General features: G+C 46.4%; 1 protein-coding gene across 3 annotated transcripts in view; it reads right to left on the reverse strand.

Moving 5' to 3' along the window:
* The window catches only part of EPHX1 (epoxide hydrolase 1), a 37,814-nt gene that overhangs the window by 9,089 nt on the left and 8,061 nt on the right, over positions 1 to 20,664 (reverse strand). For 2 of the 3 annotated variants that reach the window (XM_040263668.1, XM_040263670.1), the window contains exons 2-4: positions 8,340 to 8,527; positions 5,841 to 6,021; positions 38 to 265 (exon numbers count right to left, since the gene is read on the reverse strand). In XM_040263668.1, the coding sequence (XP_040119602.1) occupies positions 38 to 265; positions 5,841 to 6,021; positions 8,340 to 8,522 (592 nt within the window). In that variant the 5' untranslated portion in view covers positions 8,523 to 8,527. Of the gene's footprint in view, positions 1 to 37; positions 266 to 5,840; positions 6,022 to 8,339; positions 8,528 to 11,290; positions 11,681 to 20,664 lie in introns of those variants that run through there. The other variant, XM_040263669.1, reaches the window with a different exon arrangement.

Genomic DNA, 20,664 nt, shown 5'->3' on the forward strand with positions numbered 1-20,664 from the left:
CCCTGGGGCAGGTGCCCGGCCCACAGCAGCCCCATACCCTTCTTGGAGGATGCCTCGGAGAAGCCGTAGCCAGGAATGGATGGACAGATGACTTCAAAAACATGCTCATCACTCAGGCCGTGGTTCTTGGGATCAGTCAGGAGCGGGATGATCTTATAAAACTCGTAGAAGGAGCCAGGCCAGCCGTGCACCATCAGCAAGGGCTTTGGGGTTTGGCCGGAGGGGAGGTTGGGGGGCTTCACATGGATGAAGTGGATGTCCAGCCCTGGGGGGTCAGAACACAGCCAGGGCTGGGGCAGAGGGCCCTGTGGTGGGGGAGGCTGCCGTCGCAGCTCTCGGGGCAGCCAGTCAAGCTTTGCGCCCGCCTGAGCGGAACCACAGTCACCACCAGCGGCACTGGTTGAGCGCTTACACTGAGCTCCAGACCCCCCAGGGGGCTTACTCCCAGCCACCTGCAAGTGACGGACTGCTGTGCCCCTGCAGATGAGAACGTGAGCTGTCTGTGAGGCTGGGCCAGGCTGCTCTCAAACTGCTGCTCGTGGCAACACTCAACGTATTCATTGTTTAATAATTTACAAATTGTGGAGGGGGCAGGTAGCCCTATATACCCAGCAGTAGAGAATGAAACCAGAGAAGGCAATAGCACCCCACTCCAGTACTCTTGCCTGGAAAATCCCATGGATGGAGGAGCCTGATAGGCTGCAGGTCGTTAAGAGTCGGACACGACTGAGCAATTTCACTTTCATTTTTCACCTTCATGCATTGGAGAAGGAAATGGCAACCCACTCCAGTATTTTTGCCTGGAGAATCCCAGGGACGGGGGACCCTGGTGAGCTGCCATCTATGGGGTCGCACAGAGTTGGACATGACTGAAGTGACTTAGCAGCAGCAGCAGCAGCAGCAGAGAATGAAACAAATTATAGTTTAACAGTACACTGTAAGGGACTTCTCAGGTGATGCTAGTGGTAAAGAATCTGCCTGCCAACACAGGAGATGCAAGAGACACAGGTTGGGAAGATCCCCTGGAGGAGGAAATGGCACCTCACTCCACTACTCTTGCCTGGAAAAATCCCATGGACAGAGGAGCCTGGTGGGCCACAGTCCATGGGGTTGCAGAGAGTCAGACTTGCCTGAGCTATGATCACACAGTACACTGTAATACAGTAGAGTCACTGTAACACAGTAGAGTCATCTAAAATGAGAGTGTCCATGTGCATTGAATATGGAAATCAGTCCTGTATATGTTGCTAAGTGGTAAAAGCAAACTATGAAGCCAGATCCATGGTATGACCCAATTTCTGTAAATAGTTACATGTATGCATATATTTATATGGTGTGTATAGGAATTTTAAAGTCTGAAAAGATAAACTACAAAAATGTAAAAAGTAGTCCTTTCTGAGCAATAGAATTTCAAGCAAATTACAGTCTTTTTTGTAGTTGTATAAACTTTAAAAATTTTTCTACAATGGACATACGCATAACTTTTTTTTAAAGTGGAGAAAATTATTTTAAGGTAGAGTGCTGGGCATTGAAACAGCACCCTGGCCAAAGATGGGTGAATGGATTCCAGGCGCCCCCGGAGTCCCTTTGAGAACTGTCTCTCTTCCCAAGCAAGTGGGTGTTCATAGCAAACACAGCCAGGGAGGCTGTCACACCTCCACCATGAGGGCTGGCATTGACAGCAAGGTCTGTGGTTTATTCACTATACAAATAATTCGTGCTTTCTGTAGGAAACAGAAAACAAAGATAAATCAAAAGCCGGGGGTGGGGAATCACGTGTAATCTCATGATCTGAAGAGAACACTGTGTTACCCGTCCAACATTTTAAAATAATTTTTTAATTTGGGGACAATTTTAGATGTATAGAAAAATAGTGGAGCTAGTACTGGAAGTTCCCATATACCCATATTTAGTCTCCCCTACTGTTAACATCTCGTGTTAGGATGTACATTTACTATAATGCGTGAGCCAGCACTGATACATTAATAACTAAAAATTCATACTTTATGTATTCAGATTTCCTTAGTTTTTTGTTTTTTTTTAAAGTTTTAAGTGGTGGTAGGAACATTTAACACAAGACCTATTGTCTTCACAAAGGGTTTTTTTTGCCTTTTTTCCCACAGAGTTTTAAGTGTGTTGCACAGTGTACGGTGTTGCTATCTATAGGTACAGTGTTATTCAGTGGCTCCTTAGAATTCGCGTGTGTGTTGCGGGTGTGTATCCAGTCACTGAGTTGTGTCCAACACTTTTGAGACCCCATGGACTGTGGCCCGCCAGGTTCCTCTGTCCATGAGTTGCCATTTTCTTCGCCACACTTAGAATTTACTCGTCTTGGATAACTGAAACTTTATACCCGGTAATTAGTAATTCTATAGTTCCCCACCTCCCAGCCCTTGGCAGCCACCATCCTACTCTCTGCTTCTATGAGCGCAACAATTTTAGATATCTCATATAAGCGGAATTGTGCAACCTTTGCCCCTTCTGTGATTGGCTTATTTCACTTATCGTAATATCCTCAAGGTTCGTCCATGTCACCACATCTTATGAGATTTCTTTCCTTTTAAAGACTGAATAATACTGGTACATACACACATACAATGGAATATTACTCAGATTTCCTTAGTTTTTACCCAGTATCCTTTTTCTATTCCAGGATCCTATCCAGGACACCACGTTACATTTAGCTGTCAAGTCTCCTTAGGCTCCTCCTCGGCTGTGACAGTTTCATACGTTTTTAAAAACAGACAACATAACTTGCCTTCAACAAAAATAGAACCCTACATACATTCTATTTTGGAACCTGATTTTTTTTTTCCCACTTAACAATATATCCTGGGTGTCCTTCTCTGCTGCTAAATTTACTCCTAAAGTTGATTTTAGTAGTTAATGTTAACTCCTTTGGAACACACAGCATCGTGTGAGATTATTTTTGATTCAAATTCTATTGCATTATCATCTGAGTTTAAAATTAGAAAAAACACACATATACATCCATTCTGTATAGCAGTGTATACACAGGCGATCCCTGGAAGCATGTTATTTAACAGAAGCAGATGCTGTCCCTGGCGGGGGGACGAGAGGGAGACTCTGTCTCCTTCTGTACTTTTTGAATTTTAAATATTGAAATTTTAAAAACTAAAAAAAAAAGTTAAAATTTGCCCGGCGGGTCCTCCTTCCCTTTGGGGTGAAAATGCTCTCCTGGTCGCCCTATGGATCTGTAGTGCCTGTAGGATCTCTGTGCCCAGGCTGCCGGGTCAGAATTGAGGAGACAAACTGGGCTCAGAGGGCAGCCACGGGCTTGGTGAGGGGAGAGGGCAGTGGGGAGCAGTTGGTCACAGCCGAGGGCCAGTGCTGAAATAGTGGCCACGGGTGAAGGAGGAGGAGACAGCCTGGGACACCGGAGAGCTGGGTTCCAGCCCTGAACCTCCACTTCCCTGTGACCCCTGCCCCCGCTGGGAGGTGGTGGCTCCCTGGAGGCCTCCGCTTGCACCTGCGTGTGTGTGTGTGTGAGCGTGCGTGTGTGTGTGCGCGCGCACTCGAGTCGCTTTAGTCTACAGGCTGCAGCCGGCCAGGCTTCTGTGGCCATGAGATTCTCCAGGCAAGAATACTGGAGTGGGTTGCCATGCCCTCCTCCAGGGGATCTTCCTGACCCAGGGATCAAACCCACATCTCTTATGCCTCCTGCACTGACAGGTGGATTCTTTACCACTAGTGCCACCTGGGAAGTCCCCGAAACCCCTGCATGTCTCAGACTCTCTGAGAACAGAGACCGATCTGTAGCAGGACGTCCAGGACATGGCCTGGAGCCAGAAGCTCATCACAGAACGGGGAAGTGGCGGGGACAAGAAGGCCGAATAAGGAGGCTAGTGGGGGTGAGGAGAGAACGTCAAGGAGAGGTCACAGATCCAGCCGTGAGCAGCTGGGAGCACAGGGGTCAGTGCGGGAGCAGAAAGGACCCTGAAAAGGCCTAAACGTGAGGGAGGAGGATGGCAGCAGAGAGAGTGAGAAGGGAGGTCCTCTTGGGCGAATTTCAGGCCAGAGAGTCAGGAAAAGAGACACACTGACACACACATGCATACAATATGTGAGCAGTTAGAATTTTCCATTTATACATATTCCTTGAGTGGAAAATTAGGAACCTGGGCAATTTTGACACTTTCAGCCTTGGGAAGGTAAATTCAACTTTTCTGAATATTTTTTTTAAAGATAAACTTAGATGGTACAACTGCTATGGAAAACAGTATTATAGTTCCCTCTAAAATTAAGCATAGAATTACTAGTTGACTCAGCAACTTCACTTCTGGGTATATACCCAAAGAACAGAAAACAGGAACATAAGCAGATATTTGTACATTCATAATCACAGCAATATTTTTCACAATAGCTAAAAAGCAGAAGCAACCGAAGTGTCCATTGACGGATGACAATGTGTGCCCTTATTCAAAATGTACCATTATTCAGCCTTAGGAAATTCTGACACGTGCTACAACATGGATGAACCTTGAGGACATCATGCTAAGTGCAATAAGCCAGTCAAAAGGACACAGGTCACATGATTCTACTCATGCAAGGTCCTTAGATTCAGAATTCATATTTAAGTTTACAGAGACAGAAAGCAGAATGGCAGTTTCCAGAAGCTAAGGAGAGAGAGAGAAACAGGAGTTAGAGTTGAATGACAGAGTTTCAGTTTTTGCAAAATAAAAAAAGTTCTGAAGATAGAGGGAGGTGCTGGCTGGATAACAATATAAAAGTACTTAATCCACTGTGACATTACAGGTAGCAAGGTACACTTAATGCTTTCAACGGTCAACTTTATGTTATGTGTATTTTACTACGTGGGTGTGCTCAGTCGAGTCTGGCTCTTTGTGACCCTATGGGCAGTAGCCCGCCAGGCTCCTCTGTCCATGGGATTTTCCAGGCAAGAATACCAGAGTGGGTTGCCATTTCCCACTCCAGGGGAATATTTTACTATAATTAAAAACAAATAGATAAATTTGTACAAATTAACAGCATGAGTTTGATTTTCTTAAACATTTCTATATCTGATTCTAAATCTGTGTTGGGCTAAAAAAATACTTTTTCACTGTGGAAACTATTATCCCAAATTAACTTAGGTTGGGCTTCCCTGGTGGCTCAGAGGTTAAAGTGTCTGCCTGCAATGCGGGAGACCTGGGTTCAATCCCTGGGTCGGGAAGATCCCCTGGAGAAGGAAATGGCAACCCACTCTAGTATTCTTGCCTGGAGAATTCCATGGACAGAGGAACCTGGTGGGCTACAGTCCACGGGGTCACAAAGAATCAGACACGACTGAGTGACTTCATTTTCACTTTCACCTTTCCAAAAATATTTTGAAGATAGCGTTCCTTCCAGGTGAAGTTGGGTGACAACCTATGATACTGTTGGGACAGGAGGTCTAAAGCTACAGAGACAGGACAGTTTTTATTCGAACCTTGACTGACAGCTTGAGCACCCTTAAACAGTCACAGTATCATGGACTCCAAAGCCTCAAGGAGAGGCTGAGTTGACTGAGGCCATGCCCAGATCTAGGTCTCATCTCCCATCCTCTCAAAGATTGTTCCATCATTTAACTGGATGGTGCAATTCTTTGGTTTTTAATTTATTTATATGTTTTCCCATTTAGCTCAAAAGACCATTGGATTTGTTGGGATTTTGCATTATTTTTGCATCTGAGTGGGTTTATACCTTCCAAATACATCTCACTGACCAATAATCGAATTCTGGGTCTCCCGGCTTTATTTAAGTCCCAGTGTTATTTAAGTGTCTATGAAGGTCGTTTCTGTCATACACATCCCTCTCCAGCTGGTGTTTTGGAAACATACCTTCAATCTTAGTTTTGAAGTGAGGGTATTTGTTGAGAATCTCCACCTGCTTCCTCCAGTCAAATTCATTCCTCCAGTAGGAGATGATTTTCTTCAAATAGTTGGAGTTGAAACCATAGTGGAAACGACTGTCCTCCAAAGATGGAGTTAAACGGACCCTGTCAATCCTCTGATGTAAGTCCTGAAGAGAATGTGAGACCCCAAGGAGAGAAGGTGAGTGGGGCAGAGCACAAGAGAAAGTTTGTTTTCAGAAGACAGAGAAAACCCTGCAGCCACTAGACCCCATGCTACAGCAAAGGCAAAGCAAAATTTCACCAGACGGGATGAGGAGGCTCCTGGCCTGCAGACATGTGCTTTGGGTCGTCAGGTTTATCCCAGAAGAAAGTTCCTGGCTTCCCAATGGTGGCTGTTCCCCAAACATACGTTTTTCACTTTCAACTTCAGGTTACTTCTCATTTTTGTTTTTAAATGTATGAACAAAATGTGTTTTTAATTTATCGAGGCTTATATACAGCAAGGGGGGCTTCCTAGGTAGCTCAGTGGTAAAGAATCTGCCTGCTAATGCAGGAGACACAGGAGATCCCTGGGTTGGGAAGATCTCCTGGAGGAAGAAATAGCAACCCACTCCAGTATTATTGCCTGGAAAATCCTGTGGACAGAGGAGCCTGGTCAGCTACAGTCCATGGAGTCACAAAGAGTTGGACACAACTGAGCGACTAAGCACACAGCACATAGACGGCAGGGGGTGGCCAACTTTTTTGTTTTTGTTTTTGTTTTGGCCAACTTTTTTCAAAAGGGCTAGATCATAAGTAGCTTAGGTTTTCTGAGCTGCAGCTAACCTACTCCGTTCTTGTAGGATGGAAGAAGTCATAGATGGTACATGGACAAATGGGAGTGACTGTTTTCCAATAAAACTTTACTTATGGGCACTGAAATTTGAATGCCAGGTAATTTTCATGTTACAAAGTATTATTCTTCTTTTGATTTTTTCCAACCATTTAAGAGTGTAAGAACTATTCTTAGCATGGGAGCTGTACTAAAAGCAGGTGGCAAACTATTATACATAAAATAGATAACCAACAAGGACCTACACTACAGCACAGGGAACTCTACTCAATACTCTGTAATAACCTGTATGGGAAAGTGAAAATCGCTCAGTTGTGTCTGACTCTTTGAAACCCCATGGGCTATACAGTCAATGGAATTTCCTAGGCCAAAATACTGGAGTGGGTAACCTTTCCATTCTCCAGGGGAATCTTCCCAACCCAGGCATCAAACCCAGGTCTCCCACATTGCAGGTGGGTTCCAATCTGAAAAAGAATGGATATACGTAATATTTATAATTGGTTCACTTTGTTGTACATCTGAAACTAATACAGCATTGTAAATCAACTATACTCCAACGTAAAATCAAAATTAAATTAAAAAAAAAGAAGGCAGCAGAATAGATTTGCCGACTCTGATACCAGTGTTAAGTGATACACTATGTGAGTAAGTGTGTTAGTCACTCAGTCGTGTCTGACTCTTTGCGACCCCACGGACTGTAGCCCGCCAGGCTCCTCTGTCCATGGACTTCTCCAGGCAAGAGTACTGGAGTGGGTTGCCATTTCCTTCTCCAGGGGGTCTTCCCAGGGATCAAACCCGGGTCTCCGGCATTGCAGGGGGAGACGAGAAGCTCTTTGAGAGCAGGCTCTCTCTCTTCTTCCAAGTACTTGGCACTAGGTCTGCACACAGAAGGTGCTCCCATACCCACAGAATGAAAGAAACGATGGGTAGGGATGTCCCAGGTTCCACCCACCCTCCCGGTCCTGCTCAAGCCTGGCTCTCAGCTTAGCCTACTCCAGGGTCACACCTATCCCTCGTGATTCCAGCCGTGTGCGAAGGACGGGGCCCAGGCTTTGGCATTAAAAAGATCTGAGTCTAAATCTGCCAGCTTATTATCTCAGTCACTGTGCATCAACGGCTTTGGCTCTCTGAGCTTCACTTTACATGACCGCAGTCACTGCACGTGATCACCAGGGGCTAAACGCACAGCAGGTGCCTGGCAGCAGCTGGCCCCGGGCCAGGCTCTCTGCGCTGCAGCTTTTTATGTCACCACAGCCTTGGTTTCACTCGTGATCTCCACCCAGGCTCCAAGAAGGGCCTCACTTCTGCCTTCAAGCTCATCCCCAGGGTTTCAGGTGGGGCACAGAGGAGGCAGAAACAGCTGCTCTCTGTGACCCTTAATGTAGGTAGCTGGATTCAGCAGGCAGTTCTTTCCTCGCGCGGGCACTACTGGGCCTTGGGAACCAGGAACATGGAGACAGAGGAGGGGGAAGGAGCAGAAGGGATGTGTGGGCAGAGTAGGTGAGTCCAGTGGGAGAAAAGCAGGCAGAAAGCAGCCCTAGAGGGATCACTTCGGAAGACCCTCCTTGGTGCCAGGCCCAGCCTGAGGCCCAACCCCAGATGGGGCCTCCCCGCCCTCCCCTCTGCTCAGCCGCCTGGAAAGAGGTGCCTTACGTTGATCTCCTCATCTGATGTTTCCACCTTGAATGGGCGGATGCTCTTATCCTCCTCAGCTGTGGGCCTCACCCCAGGCCCCCACCATCCATCTTCAAGGGGCAAAGTCTCCTCCTTGTCCTTGGAAACGAACCAGTAGATGACAAAGCCCAGCACTGAGGCGAGGAGTATTTCCAGCCACATGACTCCTGCAAAAGCAACAGCCCATCAACAATAGAGTCTGCCAGATGGCCCTTGACCTCTGGCTGGAAACGCCAGAATCCTGATTTCTTTCCCACTCAACCCTCGATTTTGTGTACTTTTGACATGAAAAATAACATCAGCATTTGTTGTTTAGTTGCTAAGTCCTGTCCAATTCCTGCCACCCCATGGACTGCAGCCCACCAGGCCCCTCTGTCCATGGGATTTTCCAGACAAGAATACTGGAGAGGGTTGCTTTTTCCTTCTCCAGGGGATCTTCCTAACTCAGGGATCAAACCTATATCTCTTGGACTGGCGGGCGGATTCTTTACTGGTGAGCCACCAGGGAAGTCCAACTTAAGCATAGTACGGAAAAATTGGAAAACAATAGAGAAAGCCACAAAAATCACCATAATCCTACCAAGCTATGGAATTCATTAATCAGATTTAGAAAAGATGAAGCTGGGTTGGCTTCTGCATAGCCTTGGGTGGTGGGTTCTGCATATCTGAGGCCTCACGGTTCTCTGAGGGGGTCTCTTCCTCCAAACACTTCTGAGAAGCTTCTCTCCACTGTTGTGACATCCCTCCCCCACAGGAGTAGCAGGGACGTCTCTGAATGGCAGGCTCAGGAGAGAAGATAGAGTCATGCTTGCCCTTTGCTGTCTCTCCCTGAGAGGGGCCTCTCCTCAGGGTGTACATACAGGGCAACGGGGGAGGTCTGAAGAGCTGGGAGGTTAAGTGCATCCGGGGTTGGGGGGAGTGTTCGGTGGCCCAAATGTGGCCATATATCTCAGCTGGTTGTCAACAGTTTTATTGAGATTTAATTCACATACCATGTAATCCAGTGTTTTCAGAATATTCACAGATACATACAACCATATTCACAATTCTAGAAATTTTTCATCACTACAAAAAGGAACCCTGTACCCTTTAACTATTACCGGCACTTGTCCCCCACACCACCCTGGCCCTAAGCAGCCACTAATCTACCTTCTGTCTACAGACTTGCTTATTACATTTCACATAAACTCATTTAATCATTTGTCTGACTCCCCTACTTTTTTCGCAAAAGGGTAAGAAAGAAGAGCTTAGTTCCTGCAAACCAGTATCAGGCCGACAATGGCTTGGCATTATTATCTAGCTATTTGTTTTGCACATTTCCAAGGAAGTAACCCCCCTTCCCCTGAAGGTTCACAGAGAAATGTGTGTGAATATGTGCGCCATCCTCAGGCCAGAGACCTTTGCAGAGCCACCTCCCAGGCCCAGCCCAACTGCTCCCTGGAAACCTGGGGCACAGGGAGGATGCCGCTAGCAAACCCACCCCAGTGTGCCCTCTATCCACTGCTGCGGGCTTGCCAAGGCCCTGCGGTTTGCTCTTCCAAGAAAACATGCACAGGCTTCTCCCACTTTCCACAAAGAGATGCTCTGTCTCTGCCAGGGAAACCCCTCCCCTTTGAGAACAGCCAGCTGCTAGTCTTTGTGGTATTCGAAGGCAGGGACTGTGAGGTGCTGGGGAGCATGTGGGAAAAGACGGAAGGCAGAGAGCAGAGCTGCCCTTGGCAGCAGGAAGAGACAGATGTGGTTCACCCGCCAGGTGGGTCACAATCTAAAAGTCTGGAGCTAGGAAGACAAGAACTGTGTCTATCCTAGTCCCTGCCCTGACCACAGTGCCCAGCATAATGTCTGGCACAGAAAGGCATTTTGCCAATATGTGTGCAATCAACATATACAGTGGATGCAAATAAGATGTTGCAGGATGGGAGCTGCAATCATGATGAACAAGAAGGGTTAACTTTAATCTCCCAAGTGAATGAAACACATCATCTTCCTTATCTGACTTCAGCACAGAGGTCAAGAGCACGCTTGTCACTTTCCGCTGGGTTATAAATGCCCTACTTTCCCTTTTCTGTGTGGAATTATCCCAAGGCTTTCACTTGTCCATGTGAACTCTGAGTTCTCACCCTTTGAGCAGCTCCTTGGGAAGCAGCTAGGGAAACAGAGTTGTGAAATACTGCACCCAGCTCCATGTTAGGAGACTGCAGGTGCCACCTTCACCCTCCACCGCCTTTTTACAATTGCTGGGTACTACCCACCTAGCAGATCTGATATGTGTGCAGAGAGTTATCTCCCCTGGACTTCGACAACAAACAGAAGCATGAGCTAGAGTGTTGAAATGATCAGTATTCAGGCACTGCATCTAAACTCTGGGGACCTGGACAAGGGGCACCATGATGGGCCATGCTGGCAGAGCCCAGGGCAAAGTGACAGATTCAAGGAGAAAGCTGAAAGCCCTTTCTCTTGCACCTTAATTAAGATAAGAGTATTCGTTCTTGGTTCAAGGACGGTGCTTTAGTGCTATTGATCTCAGATTACAAAGCAAGTTTTACTGCAGCGTGTTAATTTGCCACCTATTAACTACCCTTTATTTATTAGCAGGTATTAAACGCACATGAAGCAAGGCGCTCTAGGTTAGCCCAGTGTAACGGGCATTGACTGTCTGCTGGTGGGTTTTCAAGGGATGTGATAAACCATGGCCCATGCAAATCCACCCACTAAAGAACCAAATTCACTGAACTTTCTTTATCATTTAAGGTAAGAACCAGGGCAGGCAAGGCGCTTGCCGCAAATCACATCGCACTTTCGAGGATCAGAACCTGTCGTCAAAGCATCCATTCCCGGTCTGTCGCTGGGTACCTTGCTCCTGCCAGCCCGACCTACCCACCCCGTCTTATTTCCTCTCAGCATCTGTTTCCAGCCTCAAGCCTTCATACCTGCCCTTTCGGTCCCAGTCAGAGCACAGGCGAGCCACGACTGCACGGGAGGCTTCTCTCAGGTCAGAATATTTTTTTCCCCCCAAATTAAATAATAATAAACAAGACCTTCCCCTTCCTCGCGCACTGGAGCAGCGGGTCCATAAGGAAGGAGGTGGTTGGTCCGCGAACTCCGAGAAGAGGCGGGGCCTATGAGTCCGACCAATCAGAGTTCAGCCCCTCCATCCTTAGGTTTAACTCTGCCCCCACGCTCCCAGGCCAGTGCGTGAAAGCCTAGACAGACGCTCACTGCCAGGGGCGTGGAGGGACTCGGAGTGCTGAGGCTGCCCTCAGACCTCCGGATCTCCCCAGTCAGGGCTGCTGCTTTATTTAGAATGTGAGGAAAGTGGAAGTCTGAGGCTCAGGAGAGACGGCGCCACTCTGCCTGCCCAGCTCCTTGTACAAAGCAGGCGATGGCGTGGAGCCAGCTGATGGCTCTGCTCCCCAGTGCGGACTCTCTTGGGGTGGGGCCGGTGGAAGAAACATCGCTCACGAGGGGGAGAAGCACTGTTCACCGGGAAATCCAAGGCCAGCTGCACTCTGGCTGTCCCAGCCTAGACTGGGGGAGGGGATGGCTCCAGGCAGTGACCCAGCTTCCCACCCCACCCCCCAACCCCCACCTGCAGGGGAGGAGAAGGGCTGCCCCAGTCCAACTTCCCTGGGCCGGCCAGTCGCTAGTGGAGCCACTGAACAGCCAAGCTGAAGAGGAACTCAGCAACCTGAGCCCAGCCCCTTCACGTCATAGCTGGGGAAACTAAGTCCAGGGGTGGCCATAACTCACCCAAAGCCATGTGCCCAGGGAGCAACACATCTGGGAAAAGAAAAAAGGGAGAAAAGGACCACTGTACTCCCGCCATCTATTGTAACTGGCCTAGGGCAAGGTTTCTCAGCCTTGGCACAACAGACATTTTGGACCAGATAATTCTTAGTTAGTAGGCCTGTGCATTGTAACAGCGTCCCTGGCCTCTAGCCAGTAATACCACCTCCTCCCCAGTGTGGGATGACATTACATGTCTCCAGATACTGCTACATGCTCCCTGGGGGAGAAATTGCCTTCAATAAAGTGGAGAACCCACACTGCGGGTCAGTGATTCAACTTCAGTATGTGTTGGATCATCTGAGGAGCTTGTTGAACAATTCAAGGGATCTGCAGTATGGCCAGAGAATCTATATTTCTAACTAATTACCAAGCAGTGCTGCTGCTCACGGTCCATGGACCACACTTTGAGAACCCCTGCTCTAGACTGGATTATAAACTCAAAGAAGGCTGGCCGTCTGTCTTGCTCCCCAAGGTATCCCAGTGAACACTGAGCCCAGTTCTGGCAGATGCAGGAATCTCAACAGTTATTGAATAAACACTTGGGACTGACCAAGGTAAGAGGGACTGTGACCCTTCTACAGAATCAAGAGGCAAAGAGAAAATATCATCTCGAAGGTAATAGGTGAGCATTGCAGAGCTTCTCTCTGTACACAGACTGGTAAACTGGTCCCATGCAGAAAGCTGGATCCAAGTACCCTCCTGGTTATGGAGGAAGTGTGGAACCATGACTCCATATCCACAGAGTCCAAGATCTCAGCAGAAATTTGAACTAAATGTGACAGCTCCAGAGGACCCTGCCACCCCCCAGCCAGGCCAGTGAAAATCTCAGCAGCCCAACTCTCATGTTTTACCAACTTTCTTTTCCTGGTGGGGAGAAATTCCATAACCTCTCCTTCTTACAGTCTGCAACTTCGGGGGCAGTGGGACCCCAGAAGGCTTGGAAGGAAGTTGGGGCAATGCTGCCATACTGACCAAGTCACCTTCCTTGCAGGAGTCTTTCCTATCTTCCCCCAGCCTCCAGCTTTTGTTTCTTTTGTCCTCTCCAAGTCAGTGCAAACACACACTTGAAGCTGGGGGGTTTGGGGTTTCAGGCCCACTTCTGGCTGATGGGCCTCAGTCCGATGACTGGACACAGATAAGACATTGACCTTTAAGATGGAAGGGTAGGTGGAGGGTCCCATCAAAATTGGAATTGAGGTAACAGTCCTAGGAGAGAAACTAGGATGAATTAAAATGTAACAGGAGGGAATTCCCTGGTGGTCCAGTGGTTAAGAATCCACCTTGCAATGCAGGAAACAAAGGTTCAATCCTTGGTTGTGGAACTAAGATCCTACATGCCTTGGAGCAACTAAGCCACAGTTACTGAGCCCATGTGTTCTGGAGCCACACCCCACAACTAGAGAATTGGTGCACAGCAACAAAAGATCCTGAGTGCTGCAACTAAGACCTGATGCAGCCAGATAAATAAATATAAAAAAATAAATAATAAAACTTGTTAATCACTATAAAAACATGTAACAAGAGACTCGTACAGTCACTCTGGAAGACTGTTTAGCAGGATCTCCTAAAACTGGGCAGATACCAACTCTATGACTCAGCAGTTCACTCCTAAGTAGAGATCCAACCAAAATGTGTCCACATGTGTTCACGTGTTTGCCAAAAATCACAACCTAGAACGTTCATAGCCACATGATCCAGGTCTGACATATAGAAGCCAAAACTAGAAATAATCCAAATGTCCTCCCACTGCAGTTAATGGTCTGCTGATACAATGGAACACCCTACAAGGAGAACAAATAATCTATAACTACACACAGTGACATGGATCTGTCCCACAAACAGCGCTGGGCCAAAGATGCCAGACACAAAAGAGAACTCACCACGTGACTCCGTTTGTATAGTGGACAACGACAAGCAAAACTGATCTATAATAAGAGACTTTAGCACGGTGCTTTTCTTTGGACTCAAGCACTATATTGTACTCTCCAGTGAGTGCAGTATATAGACAGGTCTAGGAAAGAAAGGCTTGAAGAGCAAGACTTGGGCAACTTCATTGATGCAGTTCAGCAGTACACTGAGGAGTCACCCCCAGGATGCCTTCTAAGGAGTCTGGGGTGGCCATGGTTGCAGGCCTCCCCATTGCCTATATGCCACCCCTCAACTGTGGCACCCCAACCCGAGCTTTCTTTACTCAGTAAGACTTACTGACTCAGAAATCAGCCACTGGTAGCTTGATTCCTGGAAGAAGGTGGGACATTAGAGGGCAGACCTAGTCACTGGGTCCCTGGGAACAAAGTGTCGCCCAGTCCCACCATAACATCAAGGAAAATGCAAACACCTTGGGAATCTGGGGAGGCCCAGTGGCCTACTTTGGTGTTCCCATTTGAGGAGCCAGCCTGGCTTTCTTGCAGAACCTTCATTCCATGGGAACCCCCTTGCCTCCAACAGCAACTCAGACTACCTTTAAGAAATGGAATATTTTGGAGTTTACAATAAGGGATCTTCTAGCGTGCATTGGAGAAGGAAATGGCAACCCACTCCAGTATTCTTGCCTGGAGAATCCCAGAGACAGAGGAGCCTAGTGGGCTGCCATCTATGGGATCGCACAGAGTCGGACACGACTGAAGTGACTTAGCAGCAGCAGCAGCCCAGCAGTGTGCTTCCTTGTTTGAGTATTTCAAAGTCCAGCTCTGCCATTTACCAGTTGAAGGACTTTGGCCAACTTACCAAACCGCCCTGAGCATCTGTGGTGGGGGTGGTGGTTTAGTCGCAAAGTCGTGTCCAGCTCTTGCGACGTCATGGACTATAGCCCACCAGGCTCCTCTGTCCAAAGGATTTCCCAGGCAAGAATACTGGTGGGGTTGCTATTTCCTTCTCCAAGGAATCTTCCCAATCCAGGGATCAAACCCAGGTCTCCTATATATGGCAGGTGGTCTCCTGCATTACAGGTGGATTCTTTACCAACTGAGGCACCAGGGAGCATCTGTGGTCTCGTCTGTAAAGTGAAGATAGTGCCAACTTCACAGGCTCAAAGCAGGTACTCCACAAATGCGTGCGCCTATCACTATGAAATTTTCGTGCCTCAAGAGACCCCAGAGGACCCTTGTCCCTATCCCTGTTAGATGACAGGCCTAGGACCCTGCCAAAGACTTGCATAAGCAGACTGGGAGCAGGTGAGTGCATGGCGTGTTCATCTACTGGCCTCCTCTCACCGAAGACAAACTTGAAGGTTAAGGAAAAGTACAAGGTTAAGGAAAGTACAAGGTTATATACATCTTGGCTACTAGTGTTTTGCAATAGATGTCTCTGGAGGGTAGGCCCCATTCTTCTTGTCTGTTCTGAGAAGTTACATTAGGGTGCAGAATTCTGTTTACTAAGGCTTCCTGTTTCCAAGGAAAGCTATATTTATATCATCTGTGTGGTCAGCTCCTGCTGGTGTAGAAAATATTCTATCCACATAAAGACATCAATATTTAGGAGACACTATGAAAAATTCAGAAGTAATAAAACATGAAATGAGAGTCTCTGCTTTATTATGCTAGCATCTGAAATTGGAGGTTAATTCATCTACTCCAAAGCTTCCAAAAATATATTTAATCTAATTAGGTTGTTGTTTTGTTTTGTTTGTAATGCACTTTTCCAGAATACCGGCAAAATACTTTGCTGGAAGAATTGGGGAAGTGAGGAGCCTTTCAGAATGAAAACATTTTTTTTCCCCCCTGGAGCCACAGTACCCTTCCTTTAAAAATGGTTAGTTGGCCTCAAAAGGGAAAGGTAGTTTTTGTTGCAAAGCAGCCAGATATTTTTAAAGACACAATAACTGGAAGATGGTGGTCATTTAGTTCTAAGATGTTGAACTTAGAAGGAAATCTGAACAACAGTTGACTACTCTGATAAGAAATGGGATTGTATGCAACTTAAGTCCCCAAATTCTATATCAAAGGTTTGAGCATGTGCTTATGAAACTTGGGGAAAAAAAAATCAGGAATTAGTTCAAGCTGAAACAGTCAACTGCACAATACAGTGATCCTTACCCCTAAAAGATACAAACAGAGCAATTTATTATCTCACTTTTCTTTTGTTTTTCTGGGTTTGACTTGTAAAGGACAATTTTAAATATAGGAGATCAAGTAAAAGCTGTGCTTAATTCTCTTAACATTGTTAAAAGGAAACTCAGGCTAAGAATTTTACTGAATGTAAAGTATTTCTGTTATGCTTGGGGCAGAAACACCAGTTTTAAAACAAACAGTTCGCTATGAGATTGATGCTAAAAGTTCAAAAGAAAACTCTGTTTGCAGTTGGAATGTACAAAGTATCAAGAAGTCATTTTGCTCTTTTAAAGAAAATAAAAGAGCTGGATTGGTGCCTTGGAAAAGCAAGTATAAACATGCTTTTGGATCAAAGGGCGGTTTAGCAAACACTGCCTGTGATGGTGAGCTGGCTTCTTTGCAGGCACAAGGAATAAGACACAGTCTTGTGCCTGCTGAAGTTCATGCTCTAGAAGGACAAACAAATGGACAAATGACATCCCTCGAATGATAGATACAATAATATCTACACAGATGGAAGAGAAGTGTACAAAGGTAAGAGTGGTAAGCCTGCCACAAAGGTTTCATGGAGTAGGGAGGGGTCATTGAGTAGGGTTTTTAGGGATGAATAGGAGTTTACCAGACAGAAAATAATGGCGGAATGGAGACACACCCAGGGAGAAAAGAGAGCATGTGCAAGGACTTCCTTGGTGGTCCAGTGACTAAGACTCTGCATTTTAATGCAGGGGGCCCAGGTTCATTCCCTGGTCAGGGAACTAAATCCCACATACCACAACTCAAGATCCTGCGTACCGCAACGAAGACCCAGTGAGGGTAAATAAATAAATAAATTCATTGGGCATTTAAAAATCCACAAGTAAAAAAAGAGAGAGAGCATGTGCAAAGACATGAAAGTGAGGAAGAGCATGGTATAAGCAAAGATCCACAATAATCTACATCCATGTTCAGTGTAAGAGTTGAGTACAAGCTTTGGAGGGCAGTCATTTAATTTCTTCCTGTATTAACTGAAAGGAGTCCCTATCTTATCTCTTTGATAAATTGTTACTTCATCATGATGAAGCTGACTCAGGAGTTTTAACTTAGAAATCGTGTTTGCAATTCAGAGGACCCTTCTGTGAATTAGACCCCAAGGGGATCAAGGGACGGAAATATACTTGGGAGGTGAGTCTTTCATGATTGTGTGAGAAACAGGTGGCCAGGGCAGGAGATTATTCAAACCCAGCATTCCACCCCAGTTGCCCTTAGTGATTTGGCTCTCCAGCAGACATGCTCCCAGATTGAGATATTGTGGCAGACTGCCAGCTATGTTTTCCTCTTCCTTCTCAGCACTGAAATTTTTATTTTAGTCAGAGAAGCCCGGCTAAACACTACATTTCTTGGCTTTCAGTATGACAGGGTGATTAGGTGCTGACAAAGAGCTGGAAGTGTGTTTGAGGCAGAGCCATCTGTGATCCAGACAGAACCTTCGTGTGAATTAGGAAAAGACATCCATTCCTCAAAATACTGTCAGAAAATGAACCTAATATACTGCTTTTGTTACAGGACACCTCACTGCCATCTGCTAGAAAGCACTTGGAAATAAAAATACAAATCCATGATGATGATGATATGAATGGTTTCCTTGTCCAGTGAACAACCTGCACAAGGGTACACTGGTCTTGTATGTGTGTGAAGACTATGTAGAGAGCTCTGACTCAGCTGGAAAGCTGCACATTTTGCCCTTCCCCTTCTTTTTCATGCTTCCTGGGACGCAGACATGATGGCTGGACTCTGGTAGCCATTTTGGACCATGAAGTGATCTTGAGGATGGAAATCAGAGATGATGGGGAAAGATGGAAGTCATCATGGAACCACCAGCCCAACACTGGACTACTTACTCCCAAACTCCCTTTGTATAACAGAAAAATAAACTTTTATATTGTTTGAGCAGAAAGTGAAGAGGAACTAAAAAGCCTCTTGATGAAAGTGAAAGAGGAGAGTGAAAAAGTTGGCTTAAAGCTCAACATTCAGAAAACGAAGATCATGGCATCCGGTCCCATCACTTCATGGGAAACAGATGGGGAAAGAGTGGAAACAGTGTCAGACTTTATTTTTGGGGGCTCCCAAATCACTGCAGATGGTGACTGCAGCCATGAAATTAAAAGACGCTTACTCCTTGGAAGAAAAGTTATGACCAACCTAGATAGCATATTCAAAAGCAGAGACATTACCTTGCTGACTAAGGTCCGTCTAGTCAAGGCTATGGTTTTTCCTGTGGTCATGTATGGATGTGAGTTGGACTGTGAAGAAGGCTGAGTGCCGAAGAATTGATGCTTTTGAACTGTGGTGTTGGAGAAGACTCTTGAGAGTCCCTTGGACTGCAAGGAGATCCAACCCATTCTGAAGGAGAATTGACTCATTGGAAAAGACTCTGATGCTGGGAGGGATTGGAGGCAGGAGGAGAAGGGGACGACCGAGGATGAGATGGCTGGGTGGCATCACTGACTCGATGGACGTGAGTCTGAGTGAACTCCGGGATTTGGTGATGGACAGGGAGGCCTGGCGTGCTGCGATTCATGGGGTCGCAAAGAGTCGGACATGACTGAGCGATTGAACTGAACTGAACTGAACTGATTGTTTGAGCTGTTGTTATTTTGAGTTTTCTATTATACAAAGCCTAAAGTAATCCTAACTGATTGAGAAAGTCAGGGAGAAAAGAAAATATATCAAGTCCTCCAGGGCACATACTCTTAGGAACAAATGCTCAGTTTTCAAAAATTTCAATACTATATACAATTTCAATGCTATAGAACATGATAAATAAACATTTTTCCTGCTGCCCCAGTCACAGAAAGGTATGTTCTCAAAAGACAGACACAACACAGTAGCTGGCTCCTTGAAGAGGTGTTGTCAAGAATGGTGCCATCATTCTTGAGAACAGAAAAGGATATTATCCCACTTGACTCCCAACTATTCAGACTCTTCTTTAAATAAAAACCTGGGTGAGAAGCAATTTTGTAATACCTGTCAGGATGTAAGATACAAATGACCTTTGACTCAGCAATTCTAGTTCTAGGAATTTCTGCCTCCAAAATACTGAGTTTATGTTTAAGTAAAATGCCATATGTACAAAAATATTCACTACAGCTTTTTTTTTGGTAAAAGCAGAAGACCGAAACAATATAAATATTTATCTTCCAGGACCGAGAAATAGTCTGACATTCATACAGTGAATATGTGCAGAAGGTAAATCTATATGCTAATATGAAAAGATTTCCATGATAGGTACGTGAAAAAAGTAGGGTACAAAAAAAGTGTGTATGATTACTGGGTGACAGTGGGGTAGACCAAAGGACACACACAGTCATGTGGAGACTGTCAGAGTACACGCAGACGCTGGTGACAGTGGCCTCCGGCAAGGAGGAAACACTTTCACTGGATAAACTTCTGTGTGTCGAAAAAAACTTTTTTACCACATGCATGAACTATCTGCCACCAAATAAAATAATCATACATTTTCTAAAGTATAGAAGACCACAAGAGTGACTCTTCCCTGTGCTCCTGAGCCAAGAGTGAGTCAGACACCTCACAGCACAAGAGCTGCACAAACTCGCTGGTGTGACTTCCCAGTGGCCAAGAAGCCCTTGAGACAAAGGTGAATCTGGAAACCTGGAAACCCACGGGCATCTGAGAGCTGGGGGCCTGGCAAACATATGAAATGGGGTAAAGAAATCTGACTGGGCTGTGGGAGAACTGGTGTCCAAAACGGGGCTGTCCTTTCTGGGCACGTAGTTCCCACTGCCACCTCTGGACAGAGGACACACACGTGAATCTCTAACCCAGACCTACTCTGAGCAACAGACTCAGGCACCCACCTGCCAACTTGACAGTTCCTCAATGTCTCAAAACCTCCTCCAATGCATCTGAGGTTGCACTTGTCTCCTGAAACTTTGTCTTCTTCTGTGGTTCCCTCTCCCTGTTGCTGGAAGTACCCACTTCTAACTGCCAAAAACCCAGGCAATGGCCTTGAAACCCCCCCATCCTCCATTTCATCCACATCCAATCTATAGGCGAGTTCCAGAAGCTCCACCTCCCAATTATACCACAAACCCACCTCCTCCACCGCCAGCCAGCCCGCCCACGTGCCCAAGTGGTGCCCCTCTCTCCCTGGATTACAGCTGGGTCCACTCACCCCTGCTCTGCCTCCTCCAGTGTCGATCTTCCAGAAACCCAAATCTGACCCTATCACGCCCCTGTTAAAACTCCTAAATAGCTTTCTGCTACTTTGGGGACAAAACTGGAAAAGGTCACTTATCATTCCAATCCCAAAGAAGGGCAATGCCAAAGAATGTTCAAACCACTGCACAATTGCACTCATTTCACACGCTAGCAAGGTCATGCTCAAAATCTTCCAAGCTAGGCTTCAACTGGGCTTCCCTGGTGGCTCACCTGGTAAAGAATTTGCCTGTAATGCAGGAGACCTGGGT

Source organism: Oryx dammah, unplaced genomic scaffold (genome assembly GCF_014754425.2).
Source record: "Oryx dammah isolate SB20612 unplaced genomic scaffold, SCBI_Odam_1.1 HiC_scaffold_21, whole genome shotgun sequence".
Lineage (NCBI taxonomy): Eukaryota > Metazoa > Chordata > Mammalia > Artiodactyla > Bovidae > Oryx > Oryx dammah.